The sequence below is a fragment of the Phycodurus eques genome, chromosome 8, assembly GCF_024500275.1.
Source record: "Phycodurus eques isolate BA_2022a chromosome 8, UOR_Pequ_1.1, whole genome shotgun sequence".
Lineage (NCBI taxonomy): Eukaryota > Metazoa > Chordata > Actinopteri > Syngnathiformes > Syngnathidae > Phycodurus > Phycodurus eques.
Window position 1 is genome coordinate 3,230,567 of NC_084532.1, and position 17,286 is coordinate 3,247,852.

The 17,286-nt window shown below is 40.5% G+C and overlaps 1 protein-coding gene across 5 annotated transcripts in view; it reads left to right on the top strand.

The window, feature by feature from the left end:
• Nucleotides 1-17,286, top strand: part of exoc2 (exocyst complex component 2) — a 126,854-nt gene that overhangs the window by 79,593 nt on the left and 29,975 nt on the right. For all 5 annotated transcript variants that reach the window (XM_061682859.1, XM_061682861.1, XM_061682862.1 and 2 more), the window contains exons 11-19: nucleotides 1,752-1,870; nucleotides 11,637-11,750; nucleotides 12,816-12,940; nucleotides 13,028-13,096; nucleotides 13,199-13,356; nucleotides 13,478-13,599; nucleotides 14,856-14,917; nucleotides 15,110-15,190; nucleotides 15,682-15,741. In XM_061682859.1, coding sequence (XP_061538843.1) covers nucleotides 1,752-1,870; nucleotides 11,637-11,750; nucleotides 12,816-12,940; nucleotides 13,028-13,096; nucleotides 13,199-13,356; nucleotides 13,478-13,599; nucleotides 14,856-14,917; nucleotides 15,110-15,190; nucleotides 15,682-15,741 — 910 coding nt within the window. The remainder of the gene's footprint in view (nucleotides 1-1,751; nucleotides 1,871-11,636; nucleotides 11,751-12,815; nucleotides 12,941-13,027; nucleotides 13,097-13,198; nucleotides 13,357-13,477; nucleotides 13,600-14,855; nucleotides 14,918-15,109; nucleotides 15,191-15,681; nucleotides 15,742-17,286) is intronic.

Consider the following 17,286-nt stretch of genomic DNA (forward strand, 5'->3'; position numbering starts at 1 on the left):
GTGTAACTACTTTTTCTGAGAAGTGTTTATCATCTATGTTGCTAGTAGTAAACACAATTCATCCAGCCCAGGATGATTGGACTCCCTACACTATTCCTTTGTATTTTTTTGTTTCGCCCCACAAATTCTCTATTGGTCTGGGGATTGGGCAAGATACTCCATAACGATATTGTTGGTCAAGAATCAAGATGGTGCTCACTTTGTAGTGTGGTTGGGGTTGTTGTCTTGTTGAAATATCAATTTCAAGGGCCTTTCCTTTTCATCATAAGGTAACAATGTATTTTGATGTATTCAGACCGAATAATAATCCCTGGTATACGATAGATAGGCTCAACACCATAGTGTGAGAAACAGCTAATGTAAGGACTTAGAGCTTTACTGACCTTTTTTAATACTCTGCTGATACCCGCAGCATAACTGAACTAGGATCAGTTTGTATTCCTTGATCGCAGTAATTGAACTTGTGTATTTCTTATCAATATTATATTTGTGATAATTGTCCTATCAATACAAAGTGTTATTTTACGATATCTAACACATAATGGAGGTAGTAGCTGATGTCAAGGATAAAATTGGTAAATGGTTATGTCACCTTTTATTGTAAGGCTTTCAGCCATAGAGGAGCTTAGGAAAATTTACAGGCATTAATTATTTGTCTCAGCAAGTTGATAACCAAAGGGCAGGTAGCTGGGAACACATTATCCTTACTGCAGATCTTTTGTGGGAACGTCACACTATCATCTACAACAATTTTTTAGTTTCATTCTTCATTTTAATGATTTCCACTCTATCAATTTGTCCATTCATATTTGTCCTCTCCAATTTAATATTGGTAAGACAGACCTGTCACACTTAAAGAGACCAACTTGAAACCACACGACAGTGCAACTTTCATCCTACTGCATTGGACCTGTCTGTGAATCTCCACTCTGCTCATTTGCCCTTTGTGTGGATAGCAGGGGATGTATGTGTGCGTCTGTTGGTGCTAGCTAATGAGAAACAAGTGCGCAACTTATTCATAAGATCACAGTAGAATGAGCCAGGCCACAGCCCAGAGAATGAATCGTGACTGAAGTCACAGGTTGCTGAGTGCAATTAATTGCTGGCAGAACGACCAGTAAGGATTGCTGATGGATTGGTAATGAATTTCAAGGAAAATGTTTGATGAATTGCAAAGTTACGCCCTTTTCTTTCTTTAAATGCATAACTTTATGGTTTGCATAAAAATCCAATGGATATGATCAATATTAATTTGAGGAAGTATTTATTTGATAAGCTATTAATTTTTTTCCTCTTTGCTTGATTTATGATTTTAGGATTCTAAAAATATGTTGATTGTTTTTGTTTTACCTCAGAAAAAGCATTTCTTATGTCACCCCATAAATTATATATTGGATTAACGTCGGGGGATTGTTCTGGCTACTCCATAACCTTCAAATTGTTGGTCAGGAACTAATATATTGCTGTTGTGTTTGGAGTCATCTTGTTGAAATTTGCAGGATACTAAAAATTATGTACCTGCTTTCAATTAATTATGTAAACCCGTAGAGATCAAATCTTTCTTTTCGCTAATGTTGATTTGAGGTGCAGCTAAATTTACCATAATTAGAGTAAATTGTCAAAAATAGGACAGACAGAACAGAATGTCTGTGGCACTAATCCCACAGAAAGCAATATGTGGCCAGTGAAATTGAACAATATTAACTCCTATGAATATTAAATCATTTGCATGTTTCTGTCTCCTTGTGAAGATACCTGTCTGACCTGCATGCTCCGGGTGACCCAGCGTGGCAGTGCATCTACGCTCAGCACAAATGGATACTGCAGCTGATGCAAGACTGCAGAGATGAGTTTATCGGTGGCCAGAGAGGTAACAAACCCGTTATATATTGCGTTACACATAAAATAAAAACAGAAACAAAAAATGTCTCAAGGTCCCCTTCCATCACTGTTTTTCTATTTAATGTTGATAATCTTTGATGTCCTTTTATCTGGTTTGCATGATAATTCTGGTTGCAAATGTCAAAAATGTCCTTCTTCAAGCTGTTCTAGTCTGCCTGGCAATTGAGACAGTCAGACTTCTCATTATTATGTGACATGTAAATGAGCTTTACACTGATTGGGTTAATCATCTTCCCTAATTTAAATATAGAAAACAGCTTGGGTCTGATCGGTCTATATAACGGCGTCTGCTAGACAGATGTCATGTCCTTCGATTCCTTGTTCACACTCGAACAAGAAGACTGCCTGTGTGCAGTTTGGAGTCACCTATGGATCTCTATGCTCATGCCCCACCCAGCTTTGAATGTTCCATTAGGTAGTGTTAAGTTTGCTGCTTAGTGAAAATAAACATAAAAATATAGTGCTGTGAATAGGTATTGACCCAATTCTAAAATTCTTATATTTTTGCATAGTTTCCCCACTTTAAGATCATCAAACAAATGTAAGTATCAGACAAATACTGTATTACACAAGTGACTTTAAAATGCTGTTTTTTAATGGTGATGTCATTTATTAAGGAAACAAAAAATTGTTCAAAGTTAGTCGGCCCTGTGTGAAAACGTAATGTCCCCCAAAGCCTAATAACTGGTTGGGCCATCCTCGGCAGCAACAAATGAAATCAAGCGTTTTCTATAACTGGCAATGAGTCTTTCACATCGCTGTGGCAATTCTTTGGCCCTCTCTTCCTTGCAAATTTGTCTGAATATAGCAAGAATGGAGGGTTTTCAAGCATGAACAGCTTTTTTAAGGTCATCCCATGGCATTTACAATCGGATTCTTCAAGTCTGGACTTTGGACCACTCCAAAACCTTCCTTTTTTTTTTTTTAAAAGCCATACAGAAATTCACTTGCTGGTGTGTTTTGGATCGTTATCCTGCTGCAGAAACCAAGTGTGCTTCAACTTGAGGTCACAAACTCATGGCTGAACATTCTCCTTGAGGATTTCCTGTTAAAGAGCACAGTTCATGGTTCCATCAATCACAACAAGTTGGCCAGGTCCTGAAGGAACAAAGTAGACTGTCACACTACCATCACCATGTTTTACTGTTGGTATGATGTTCTTTTTCTGAAAGGCTTTGCAACATTTACGCCAGATGTAATGAGACACACACCTTCCAAAAAGATCAACTTTCATCTTGTCAGTCCATATATATTCTCCCAAAAGTCTTGGGAATCATTCCGGTTTTTTTTTTTTTTTTTTTTTTTTTTTTCCTACCAAAAGTAAGACGAGCCTTTATGTTCTTTTTGTTCAGCAGTGGTCTTCGCCTTTGAACTCTGCCATGGATGCCATTTTTGCCCAGTCTCTTCCTTAGTGTCTTGAACACTGACTGTAACTGAGGCAAGGGAGGCCTGCACTTGTTCTTTGTGCCCTCCTGGATGAGTCATTGCTGTTCTCTTGGGGTAATCTTTGTAGGCCGGCCCCTCCTGGGAAGGTTCACCATGTTTTCTCCATGTGAGGACAATGGCTGCAATATCGAATTTCAATATTCAGAATTATTTATACACACTGAACGGGCACTGATCACCTCACCCGCGTCACACCGTTATGCCTGCACCAAGCCACGTGGGACAGGTGTCGCCATGGCCGCTCATAGAGTGGCTGTCACGGTGGTTCCGGGACATACGTCCACTCCCTCGGTCCTCCTCAGTGGGGTGCTGGCACATGCGCGCCCGGTGAGAGAGAGAGGGTGGAAATCAAAGAGGGGCTATTTTGAGCTCAATTCGCTCCCATTCATGTAATCGAATTGGCCGTGACGATCATCACTGGCAACAATAGGGGCTATCCCACCACAGGAACCTTTGCAGGAACTTCCGTAGCTACCCTGGTAGCTTGAGTTCCCCCTCTGTCCCCACTGAAAAAACTACTCTGGTACGGAAGGTTCCCCGTGGATTTTTTTGTTCCTCCTGGCGGATAGGGTTTTCCTATAGCTATCAGGAACTCTTTGAGGGGGCGGGCTGTGATGACGAACGTTGATTGTTTGACAGACCTCCTTAGGAGTTTACTTTTTCATTCACAGAGCCACCATTATGCAGCCTTACGCAAGGCTTGAAACAGAGGATTAAAATACAATGAAAAGAAAAACTTAGAATCAACGATCGAGCGTGGCGGTGGCGGACCTCACGGTAGTGGACCTCGCCACGGGCCCGGGCAAGGTCTGCCGCTGCCTGACTCGGTTCCGCTAAGGAGCAGAGGTCCGAGCCCAAGTGGGCGTGTGCGTCTTCCTCGGCCAGGCCGCAGGAGACGGACACTGGTGTGGGGCTGGCTAGCGGGGACGCTCTCATGGTCCAATCTAGTCAGTCACGGGGGGGAGAAAAACCTTCCGTTCACAAATAAATATTTGCAATGTACAGTCTTTACAGATACACACATTTACAGATACTAATACCAATATTAAAAAACTGACTAATAATTGTCTATAAAGTTATGTATTTATTTATGGAACCTTATCTAAGTAAGGTATTTGCAATGCCAACCTGGCTGCAAACAGCAGAGCAAAACAAAGCAAAATAGAAGCAAATAAATATATACAAACTGTACAATGCAGTAAAGTAAAAAGTTAATATTACATTATGTCATAGCACATGGTGAATAAAAGGTCAATAAAAGGCATGTGAGCGGATATTCTCTAAAGCTGGAGAACTTGCATGAAGAAAATGCAATAGCCTGAATGCCAAGACATTAGAAAAACCTTTTGAATAAATAAATATATAAACATTATATATATATTGGGCTTCCTGGGCATAGGTATTAACACTAAATAAGCCAGCCAGGCTGATTATCGTGCCTAAGTTGCAGCCACGTTGGAAAGGTTGTCGTTACCATGAAGGCAAAGGCGCGCTACTCTTGTTGACATTTAGACGAACAACAACAACAGGTTTCAGCTATTGTAGTATTTGTCTTGCACTGTCTGCCCAAATGTGGATATTACAGCTCACTTATAATAGAAAACACTGTGCAGTAAATTGAAAATGTTTTTATTTATGTATGTATTTATTTAGTTATTTTTATTGTTTGTGCTATTTACTCAGCACTTGAGTAATTATTTCACCGTGTACTTTGTACTCTTAAGTCTTTTTTGGGGGGGTCTACTTTTTACTTGAGTCTCATTATTGTCAAGTAACAGTACTCTTCCTTGTGTGCGATATTTGGCTACTCTACCCACCTCTGGAGCAGACATCCTCTTTCTACTGTTACATTTAAGCAACATTTTTGCTCATCAGATCAGCCAGTGTCGTATTTGTTGCACTGGTCAATTTGTATTTTCGCGTTGAGGTGCTGCAGGTCATGGCCCTGGTTGTGGTCTCAGCGGAACTGCGAAGCACACATAACCTCGGCAACAAGAGCTGATCCGCTAGTACATCCATGCGTCCATTTTCTGTACCGCTTATCCTTACTAGGGTCGCGTGCTGGAGCCTAAAACAAAAGGCGGCGGGATATGCTTCTATATCAATGAAAAATGGCGTACGGACATCACGGAGCTCAGCACACTACAGCCCGCATTAAGAGTCGCTGTTTTTTAACTGTAAGCCATTTTACTCGCTGCATGAATTTGCATCTTTAATTCTCGCCGGTGTTTACATTCCGCCATAAGCGAACACGAACTCCGCACTGCTGACGCTCGCTGAACAAGTAAACGAAATTGGAAAAAAAACACACCCAGACTCACCCCTCATTATTCTCGGGGACTTTAACAAAGCTAAACTCAACCTCGAACTCCCTAAATACAAGCAGGACATCGACTGTCCTAACAGGGAAAATAACATTTTAGACCATTGTTCTACTACGCTAAATAACGCGTACCGTGCCATACCTCGTGCAGCCCTGGGTTCGTCTGATCACTGCTTAATTCACTTAATACCAACATACAGGCAAGAACTTAAATGTGCAAAGCCAACGGTGAAAACAGTGAAAAAGTGGACCAACGAAGCAAAGATAGAACTTCAAAGCTGTCTGGACTTCACAGACTGGAGTGTATTCGAAAATTCAGCTGGCAGCCTGGATGAATATACGGATACTGTCACATCCTATATCTGTTTCTGTGAAGAAGTGTGTGTACCAACAAAGTCATTTTGCATGTGCAATAACAACAAACCGTGGTTCACTGCCAAACTCAAGCAACTTCGCCAGGCTAAAGAGGACGCATATCGAAGTGGGGACATAGATGTCAACCTTAAACCATGTCACAGACTCATTTTGACCTAATTTATGCATAAAACAGTAGAACAAAAATTCTGAAAGAAGATTCTGGTGGAAGGAGACCTTTAAGCATTTCCTATCAGGCAGCTGGTACATGTTATGTGAGTCAGAAGTTAGGGAAAGTCAGCTGCCTCTGACGTACCGCTCTTGGTCTACATTCTCTACTCCATCGTCACCCTCCCCTGCCTGCCTGTTCGTCTCGAAGCCCCTGTGTTTATTTTTTCTTGAATGTATGAGTAAGATAAAAGTGAGCAAGCATGGTTGTTGGATTTGGTTTTCAGGGCTTGACATCGCCCATGCAGTCTATCTCGTGCAAATTCATATACAGCGTCATAGATGGATTGAAACAATTACCCCCAACTAAAACAGCCAGCACAAAAATGTGGTTTAAAAAAGGTCCAGAAATGACAGAAATTCAACACCCACAGACATTCACATACACTATATACATTTCTACTATCCTACACTCAAGGCGTTCAAGTAAAAATTGTAAGTGGGTGGCTGCATCACTCAGTGTAGTTGGAATGTAAACATACCTCATGCTAAGAGTAATTATGATTTCCAGGGTTCAGACATCAAGTTGCTTTGCCCGCTGCCTAACCACTGGTAAATAGTGTCTTGATTGTCATGTCAAGTAATCAATGTACCTGATGTAATGTAAAGAAGAAAACAATTTACAGCAACCCCCCCCCCCCCCAAAAAAAAACCCTGTCATGCTGAGTGGCTTGGTCATGCAGAATGGAGGATCTACCTTCTTATGGCTGAGCAGTTTTTATGTTCAACAGGGGAATGAAACATAGTGCCTCTGCGGTTATTTGTGTTATGATGGCTATTTATTGAAAAAGAAAAGAAAGGACAGAGAAAAAAATAAACCAGTAAAGAGAGGACACTGGCTGTAAGAAAAGCAAACATGGTAAAAGACAAAAAACGGATAGGATAGGACAGGATGGGTCCCTGCGCAGGAACAGAACAGGACAGGGGTAGTGGAACCAGCAGTGCAGTTGGACTGTGGTGGGAGTGGCTAAGTCATATGTAAACACCTGTAGAGACTAAGCCGCAGCCCCTCAACCAGCCACCAGGAGGAGAACGCAGTCCATGAAGACGTCTGTGCTAAAATTGCAATCTCCGTTTTTGAATGATATAGTTTACAGATTCCAGTCTCCGTGACGTTTAGTTAATCTTTTATCAGCTATTGATGATCTAAACTATGAAGCTAACCTAGCCATCTTAATTCAGACAAATAAATGTACACGCCATCAAAGTCGCCATCAAAGTTGTCTTTTATCTTTGAATGGCAAATCTTCCATGTTGCTCTTGTCTTTTCCCGATTTCATCCAAAAGATAATCCTTGAATCCAAATGTAATTTTTCTTGGAGTTTCTTTCAAAAGCAAAAGGCAGACTATATTGACAGTATGACCTGTCAAGTCATCTACAACCCCAATTCCAGTGAAGTTGGGACATTGTGTTAAACATAAATGAAAACAGAATACAATTATTTCCAAATCATGTTTCGACATATATTTATTCGAATACACGACAAAGACAAGTTATTTAATGTTCGAACTGAGAAACTTTATTGTTTTTAGCAAATAATCATTAACTTTGAATTTTATGGCTGCAACACGTTACAAAAAAGCTGAGACAGGGTCATGTTTACCACTGTGTTACATCACCTTTTCTTTTCTTTTTTTCTTTTTTTTTTTTTTAATCAGTTTATTTGAAAGGGGACAATGCAATTTCATAAAACACATGAAATACACATGGTTAAAAAAGCCAGAATTAGCCAGAAGGCTAGTTTTCATCTGTAGTCCCTTTTAACAACATTCAATAAACGTTTGGGAACTGAGGTCACTAATTGTTGAAGCTTTGTAGGTGGAATTCTTTCCCATTCTTGCTTGATGTACAGCTTCAGCTGTTCAACAGTCCGGGGTCTCCGTTGTCGTATTTTACGCTTCATAATGCGCCACACATTTTCAATGGGAGACAGGTCTGGACTGCAGGCAGGCCAGTCTAGTACCCGCACTCTTTTACTACAAAGCCACGCTGTTGTAAAACGTGCAGAATGTGGTTTGGCATTGTCTTGCTGAAATAAGCAGGGGCGTCCATGAAAAAGACGTTGCTTGGATGGCAGCATATGTTTCTCAATATATATGTTTCTCTTACCCTTGCCATTGGCACTAAAACAGCCCCATACCATCACAGATGCTAGCTTTTGAACTTTGCGTCCATAAAAGTCCGGAAGGTTCTTTTCCTCTCTTTGGCCCGGAGGACACGACGTCCACAATTTCCAAAAACAATTTGAAATGTGGACTGGTCGGACCACAGAACACTTTTCCACTTTGCATCAGTCCATCTTAGATGAGCTCGGGCCCAGAGAAGTCGGTGCCATTTCTGGGTGTTGTTGATAAATGGCTTTTGCTTTGCATAGTAGAGTTTCAAGTTGCACTTACGGATGAAGTGCCGAACTGTGTTTACTGACTTTGGTTTTCTGCAGTGTTCCGGAGCCCATGTGATGATATCCTTTACACATTGATGTCGGTTTTTGATGCAGCGCCGGCTGAGGGATCGAAGGTCACGGGCATTCAATGTTGGTTTTTGGCCTTGCCGCTTAGATCCAGTGATTTCTCCAGATTCTCTGAACCTTTTGATGATGATATGGACTGTAGATGATGAAATCCCTAAATTCCTTGCAATTGTACGTTGAGGAACATTGTCCTTAAACTGTTCGACTATTTGTAACGCACTTGTTCACAAAGAGGTGAACCTCGCCCCATCCTTGCTTGTGAATGACTGAGCAATTCAGGGAAGCTCCTTTTATACCCAGTCATGGCACCCACCTGTTCCCAATTAGCCTGTTCACCTGTGGGATGTTCCAAACAGGTGTTTGATGAGCATTCCTCAACTTTCTCAGTCTTTTTAGCCACCTGTCCCAGCTTTTTTGTAACGTGTTGCAGCCATAAAAGTTAAAAGTTAATGATTATTTGCTAAAAACAATAAAGTTTGTCAGTTTGAACATTAAATATCTTGTCTTTGTAGTGTATTCAATTAAATATAGATTGAACATGATTTCCAAATCATTGTAATCTGTTTTTATTTAGGTTTAACACAACGTCCCAACTTCATTGGAATTGCGGTTATAGTTGAAGTTAAAGTCAAGTTGAATCTTTCATACGCTTTAGCCAAGCAAGTCATAAAATCAGTCGAAGTCACGCGACTCGAGTCCCCCACCTCTGGTTGCCACTACCCGTTGTTACCCGTTCAAACTACATCAAGTAGTTGATGTCGTCTTGACTGATAAAATCTGTGTGCTTTTGAATACAGTGTCTGGCATTTTTATTTGTGGTAATTTAATCAACCGCAAATATGCACTCAATTAACCAACTGTGCGTACCAGCTAATCATATTTTACAAAGAAAATATGTAAATACCTGGTTTACCTTGTAGGAAATTTTGAGGAAAAGTTATTTCCTTTGTATTTTGTTTCTTCTATGAAATGGAGTTCTGCTGAATGATGTGACCACAAACTAATTACAGGTCACTACACTCATAATTCAGTACATAAACAAAGCATCTAGGTTTCATTTAGTACTGCTGGAGTCTTTTATTCTATTAAAAGAGTTCAGATCATCAAATCACAGCTCCACGAGGCTTGATTGGGCAGATATCCAACTGATATCTTACATTTTTAAACAAATGACTATCATTGTCCTTGTGGGACTATTTGCAGACTTTTTCTTTGTTTTTCTGTCTTCTCCTCCTTTTCTCAGCAGCACATACTTGGCCACCTGGTAGCTATTCACCATCTGTGGTCTTTACTGCTCACCTCTTGCCCGAACCCATGCCTCTTGAAACATCCCTTTACTCAGGCAACCTTCAGACAGCCACCATTGGGAAACCACATCCACTGCATGGCTCAGCCTCACACTTCCTCCCTGTCCTACCCACCATTATCTTCCATAACTGTATCCTCTTTACCGGTACCGGCAGGCACCACCCTTGACTTTAGCCTCTTTCTCCTTACTTTACTGTATATCACATGTTCCGGTCTACAACTAAACATCGTTTTTATTAGCATCAAACGTATCAGAAATCATTGTTCTGATGGTGGGTCTACAGTAACTTACGTAAGTGTAAGGACTCTAGCAGTTAAAGTTGCTTCCATATAGTTGAACCCCAATGCTCCCAATCTGACTGTGCCTGATTCAATTATAGACTGCAGTTCTCCAATTTCCTGAACAGCGCTTCTTCTGCCAATGTCAATACAATTTGCAGGAAAATTAGTTCATAGGAAAATACGTTTGTCAGCGAATAATTAGAGGGACTCTGGTGTTCAGAAATTTGACAAGGAGACATGAGGTTGTGATTAGGCTCAATCAGTTCTACATTAGAAGGGTGTGAATTAACACCTTTTAGATTGTCTGCTCCAATAACTAAATTGGAACTTAAATTTGTGTGTTCAAATGCATTGCCGTCGCACAAAAAGACCGATATTACAGTATTCTGCTATCTCTGAAATCGACAAATTTCCTTATGCATCACAGAATATGCATCTCTTAGATGTAATATGAAAGTGATCAAAAGTTCAGTGTCTAGATTATATTTTTGGAAAGAGAATGGCATGCACATTCATACCCCTCTCTTTCCCTCTCTTCCTCTCTCCCTCCCACTTTTGCTTTCACTCTCCCTCTCTCGCTCTCTTGCTCGCACGCACACAATTGTCGACGCTTCTCAGCCAACACCTGGAAAAACACCAGCTCTCATCCCTCTAATGAGAGGAAAACATCAGAGTGAAAACAAAGTTTTACATATCAGATGTAATGTGTGGGATATGAGCGATACAGGCTTAATACTAGTTATGTACGTTTTATTGACACAAAATTATGTGCACAGCCATTATGCATTTGCACTGTTCCGAGGGGTTTCTCATTCATCAAATTTCTTACATATCATAGTCGGTCGGTCAATGACTCTTTAGTAGTAGTTTTATAAATGAAACCCGTATCAAAAGTCATGTTTTAATTCATTATTCTATAGGTGTCTGTTGTGGTATTTTAACTCTCCAGCCAAGCTACCAAATTGCTGAGGGCTTAAATGCTTTATCAACCCAACACAGCTAGCTCCCTGTTGCCATCTGGTGTATTTCTGCTCTCAGGCAACATGGATTAAATTAAATAGAGGCCAGTGGTGTAAACCTACTTTACCCCAGCTATCACAAAGCTTACCAACCTGTTTTTACAAGAGCTGGATCAGAACAAAAATAAAGAAAGCATAAAATGACTGAATCAGCATTGTTTATTGTGAAAGCCTTCTGAGATTATGGAGGAATGTGGAATTGTAAAAATGTCTGATTGGATTATTTGATATTTGAAGTATCTGTTTGTGTTGAGTTAATTTGTCCTGTACTGCCCCCTCTCCTCATTTTGCTGTACGTTTCAGTCTGTGTAGGAGCTCTGGATCTGGAGGGGGGTACTCGTCCGTCGGCCCTCACCGGGCTAAACCACACATCATCTTTGAAGAGAGGGGGTAGCCTGCAAATGACAAGACATAGCAGTGAGGACCACAGTCACCGGACATTTCACCTACACATTACATGGATACATTTCTTCATCTTGTATGTACAACAATGTAGTACAATGTGTGTGTACACATCAATTTAAAAAAAAATGCCTGAATTTTAATGTTGTATTTTCTAGGTATCAAAAATACACAGAATGTTCAAAATTATTTGAAAAATAATTGAAATATGTCTTCATGTTCTACCTTAAACTTAGCAACGAGCAAACAAAATAAAGCTCATACACAGAAACACACTGATACGTTGTCACATATGTAATACATCCATTCCATTTTATCATGCAGAGAAAATGACATAGTAAATTCTTCAATAGTTTGTTTTTCAACATAAAGCCAAAGCTTTTGTGACTTGTCTAAAAGTTGTTGCGCAGGCACAATTTTATATGATTTTATTTATTTTTTTAAAAATGATTTTATTTTTTGGGGGGTGAATTTACTGAATGTGGGTTTCAATATTGGTGGGTATAAATGGCAGCAAATGAAGTACTGCTTATCTTGGATCCTCACGTGTTCCAGTAGGAGCTATGACTGAAGTGATGACAGTAGTCTCAGCTATGAGGCAAAAGAGTGTACTGTATTGTCACCATCCATTTTCTGAGCCGCTTCACCTCACCAGGGTCGCGTGCGTGCTGGAGCCTATCCCAGCTGTCATCGGGCAGGAGACGGGGTACACCCTGATCTGGTTGCCAGTCAATCGCAGGGCACATACAAACAAACAACCTACGGGCAATTTAGAGTCTCCAATTCAGAGGAAACCGGAGTACCCGGAGAAAACCCACGCAGGCACAGGGAGAACATGCAAACTCCACACAGGCGGGGCCGGGGATTGAACCCGGGTCCTCAGAACTGTGAGGCTGACACTCTAACCAGTCTCCACCGTGCCGCTGTATTGTCAGCAGTTTTTTTTTATTTGCGGAAACTTCACACTTTGAGTTGGGTTTCGGCAACTCTTATATTCAATGCCCAACATTTAAATAAGAGACTCCATGCATGATTTTGGGTGATTGATTTATAAAGTACTCGTATGTTTATCCCTTTTAGACTGGCGCTTTGAAACCCCTCAGCAGGTGCAATTTGTGGAAAAGCTTTCAGACGTGGTGATTGGCCAGCTGCCTAACTTCTGGAAGCTTTGGATTTCTTATGTTAATGGGAGTCTTTTTAGTGAGGTAAGTACCGCAAACATTATTACAGTGAGAAGTAAGATCTGCAGGTAGCAGACAGCAGATTTTTTTGTGTCCCCATATCTTCTGCAGACTGGAGAAAAATCTGGACAAGTGGAAAAATCTAAGAAGAATGCCCGACAACGACAAAATGATTTCAAAGTATGGAATGTAACAGTGAAGCTTCAAAGAAATGTCTTACTGACAGTATTTCAACTCACTCTGGAGTATAGGTCCCCCTAACTGTCTATATTGTCTGTGTAGAAAATGATTGAGGAACTGACCAATCGATTAGTTAAGTTTGTCCGTGGGGCCCTCCTTCCCACTACACTGCCACAAGGGGAGCAAAGTCTTTATGGAGGGTGGGAGAACAAGACAGAACTTTCTGGGACCTGGCTCACGCAAATTATTCACACTGTCAGGTGAATGGACTTTGAATAGAATTAACTGTTTGATGCATGTACACCATGTGTTTTTAGAATCTTTAATGCCTGGGCTGCTGTATAATTTAATGACCTCTATCTTCTGATGTTTCTCCTCCAGGGGTTGTTTTGAAGCTTTGTCTACCTTGGAGATCCCAAATGATCTGTTGCAGGTGATCCAGGATCTGCTGCTGGAATTGAGAGTTCACTGCCTCATGGTGGCACTGCTGCACACTACAGATGGTGAGAGAAGCTTGCCCAGAGGAAAGAGTGTTACGGTATATTACATGTATTATAGAGTTTAAAGCACCAAATAAACAGCAGTGTGTTTTGGAATAGTTCAGTTGAAATATGAACGCCTAAGAATGGACCTAAGAAAACAACACTGGGAAGCATTTTGGAAAAGACTTGTGTAAGTTGATGAGTACAGGTTTCGGAACTCAAACTGCCAGTGTGCAACAGAGGAACTCCTGCTACTTTTTTTTTTTTTTTTTTTTAATTCAAAAGCTGTAGACATCTTGGCTGGTTAAAATACAATACCATCATACAAACACAAATGCATTAATGTATGCAACTCAGCAGACAGCATTATTGTTTTGTAAGTTTTCAGTCGCAGGCATGCTGGAGCCTTTCCTAGCTATCTTCGGGGGAGAGGCTGGGTAAACCCTTAACTGGTCGGCAGCCAATCACAGGGCACATAAAAACAAACAAGGGTCACGGGAGTGCTGGAGCCTATCCCAGCTATCTTCGGGCAAGAGGTGGGGTACAACCTGAACTGGTTGCCAGCCAATCGCAGGGGTCACGTAGACAAAAAAACATTTGCACTCACTTTCACACCTACGGGCAATTTAGAGTCTTCAATTAACCTTCCATGCATGTTTTGGGGATGTGGGAGGAAACAGGAGTACCCAGAGAAAACCCACGCAGGCACAGAGAGAACATGTAAAGTCCACACAGGCAAGGCCAGATTTGAACCCAGGGTCCTCAGAACTGTGAGGCAGATGTGCTAACCAGTTGTTCACCAGACCGCTTGGGAAGGCTGTTTACGTGCAAATTCCATTTAATTCTGAGTTCTTTCTTTTAAAACTACCTTGCAATCGGATGGCAACCAGTCCAGCGTGTACCACACTTCTTCCCAAAGTTAGCTGGGATTGGCTCCACTCACCCACGACCCTAATGAAGACAAGAGGTATAGAAAATCGATGATTGGATCATAGACTACAAAATGCACAATTTTACATTTTTACGATGTACATTGGACTTTCAAACACTGCTTTGTCGTTCTTTAACATCCAGAAACACAAATTCACAGAAAAAGGGCATCAATATGCATGTTATACAGGTAGGAGTCTGCAAACAGACAAACCCACATCCTTATAGATGATAAAGGACAGTGAAAGAGTTTGCAGCAATACACTTCATATCTGGTTTCTGTATTGTGCTTGACCAATCTCTAAGTGGAAGAAAACATATGCTGAGCTCATTTGTGTGCTTTTCAGATGTCAGGAGCCTGGCTGAGAAGGAAGACTGGGTGGTAGATAATGAGGGCCTTACTGGGCTGGTGAGGATGCATGATATTTTATTATTGAAAGTTTTTCCTTACGTTATCTTACATACACACACATTTATTTTATTTTATTTATTTTTTGCTGAATAACCCCTAGATTGTCAGGACAAATGCCTTTTTTTTTTGGCAAACATTTCTGAGGATGTTTTATTATATTTTCATGTCTTCTTTTGCTTATTTGGTCAGCCATCTCAGTTTGAACAGTCTGTGGTCCAGATGCTGCAGTCACTCAGAGAGCCTCTGGAGATCAAACCAGGAGAGATCAATGTAAGCTAGTAATCATAGCTGCAGAAATATGAGTGTTTGTCATAATGTTACATAATTCATGCTTACTGCATTACTTTTTACCAATTGACTTGTTTTTGGGAGAGTTATTTTCAGTGACTTCAAAGCAAAAACTACTTCTTTTACACAATTTCCTACTTGAAGTTTTCACCGTCTTCTTCTAAAAGACCATGCTGTGAAAACTGGATCTACTGCTACACTGTAGCTGCACACAGCTTTTAGACAAGAGCAAAAGCTGATCATTAATGAAGTTTACGCATAAATAGTGTTTGTGTTACTGCCTATGCTCAAGTACTCGATAGGATATAGCCTAAATCCTGCAACACTGTGATTAACACGCCTTAAGCTATCGAATTATGTTTTGTCACAGTTACTTATGTTTAATGTAAACAAAAGCAATACAAAACCTAATTATTTAGTAACAGATATAAATAGAGCAGGTGATATTCTATTCCTGTGCAATATTTCCACAGATACTACAGCTGGACCAAGTTCAAGACCAAGCCTCAGACCTCTGCGTGAGCATCATGAAGGTAAGGATATTTTTTTCACTCAAGCTACACTGGTAGAAGAAAATGTATGCCTTTTGAATTTTAAAGTAAAGTCCAACAAACCAAACATTCATCATCAATGTGCACTGTAACGAGTTGTTGCAGAAACCCTCGTCGGCATCCTGACTACTGCCGAGGTGCCCTCGAGCAAACCCCCAAGCTCATCTCGAGTGCAATCACTGTTTGCATGCCCCATCACTCTTAAACTTCCTGCTTGCATCCCTATATTTGTGCGGTCTGCTTATCTGTATGGTGTGCAACAAAAAGCAGCCTCTGAATTTAATTTCCCTTTGAGGGATTATAATAATATAGTATAGTAGTTTGTCACTGTATGTTCATGAGAGTGTTAGACAAAAGTATTGACTTGACATAAATAAAATGTCCCCTATCAGCACAACCTACTCTCACAGTTTTTTTGCTTACAAACACATTTATGATAACGAGAGTACTTGACAATCTAACAATATAAAATTATTTGATGCTGACTCTTTCAATTTTATTGGGCTCAGTGTTGTATACAATTTTAAACACAAATGAAGAATTTAACATTTATTTCATCCTTTTATTCTCAAATTTGTGACGGATCACTGGTTTGCACTGAGAAGTAAGCAATTAATCCAGTATTACATTCAATGACAAAAATATTTTTTTCTGTTCGTGAATGCAATTAAATAGAAATAATTTGTCATCTCAATCAATAAATAATGTACCTTGTTCAGTGTAATGTACCTTACAATTTTTTGAAGAGTAATTTCAAGGATAAGAATAAAAATGTTTGCATCTAAACATTTTGGTTAAATACATTCGACATACTAGTGCGCGGTCTGGGTCCGGACCCAGCAGCAGTCCCATACGGACCCAGACCCACACCAAAAAGTAAGGGTTATGATTCAAACCCGACGGAGCGCTTCTATTTTAAGCGGCGCAGCCATTGTAGGCTATACGGTATTGTTTTAGTGGATGACAAAATGTACAAACGCCATCCCACATGACCTTACTCAGCCAATCAAGTCTCCATTTTAGGTGGGAAACACTGTGATTTACACTGCAGACTAGACAAAGAGGCGGCACGGTGTATGAGTGGTTAGCACATCTGCCACACAATTCTGAGGACCAGGGTTCAAATCCCGGCTCCCTGTGTGGAGTTTGCATGTTCTCCTCGTGCCTGCATGGGTTTTCTCCGGGTACTCCGGTTTTCTCTCACATCCCAAAAACATGCATGGCAGATTGATTGAAGACTCTAAATTGCCTTTAGGTGTGAATGTGTGTGCAAATTGTCAGTCGCCTTTGGGTGAAATTTGCCGTTTTGAACTCAAAATAGGCCATTTACGTAAATCGTATAGATCCGATGAGTTTTTCCTGGTGAGGGGGGATCGGCGTCGCTGTCGTCATAGGCTGTTTCGTACTCCTTGAACGCTGGCAGTTAGCGGTAACTGTACTCCGTTACAATGATCTAAATGTCACTCACTACTTTAATTTATCAATTATTGCTTATTTATCAACTATTTCGTGCGTGAGACGACTTCG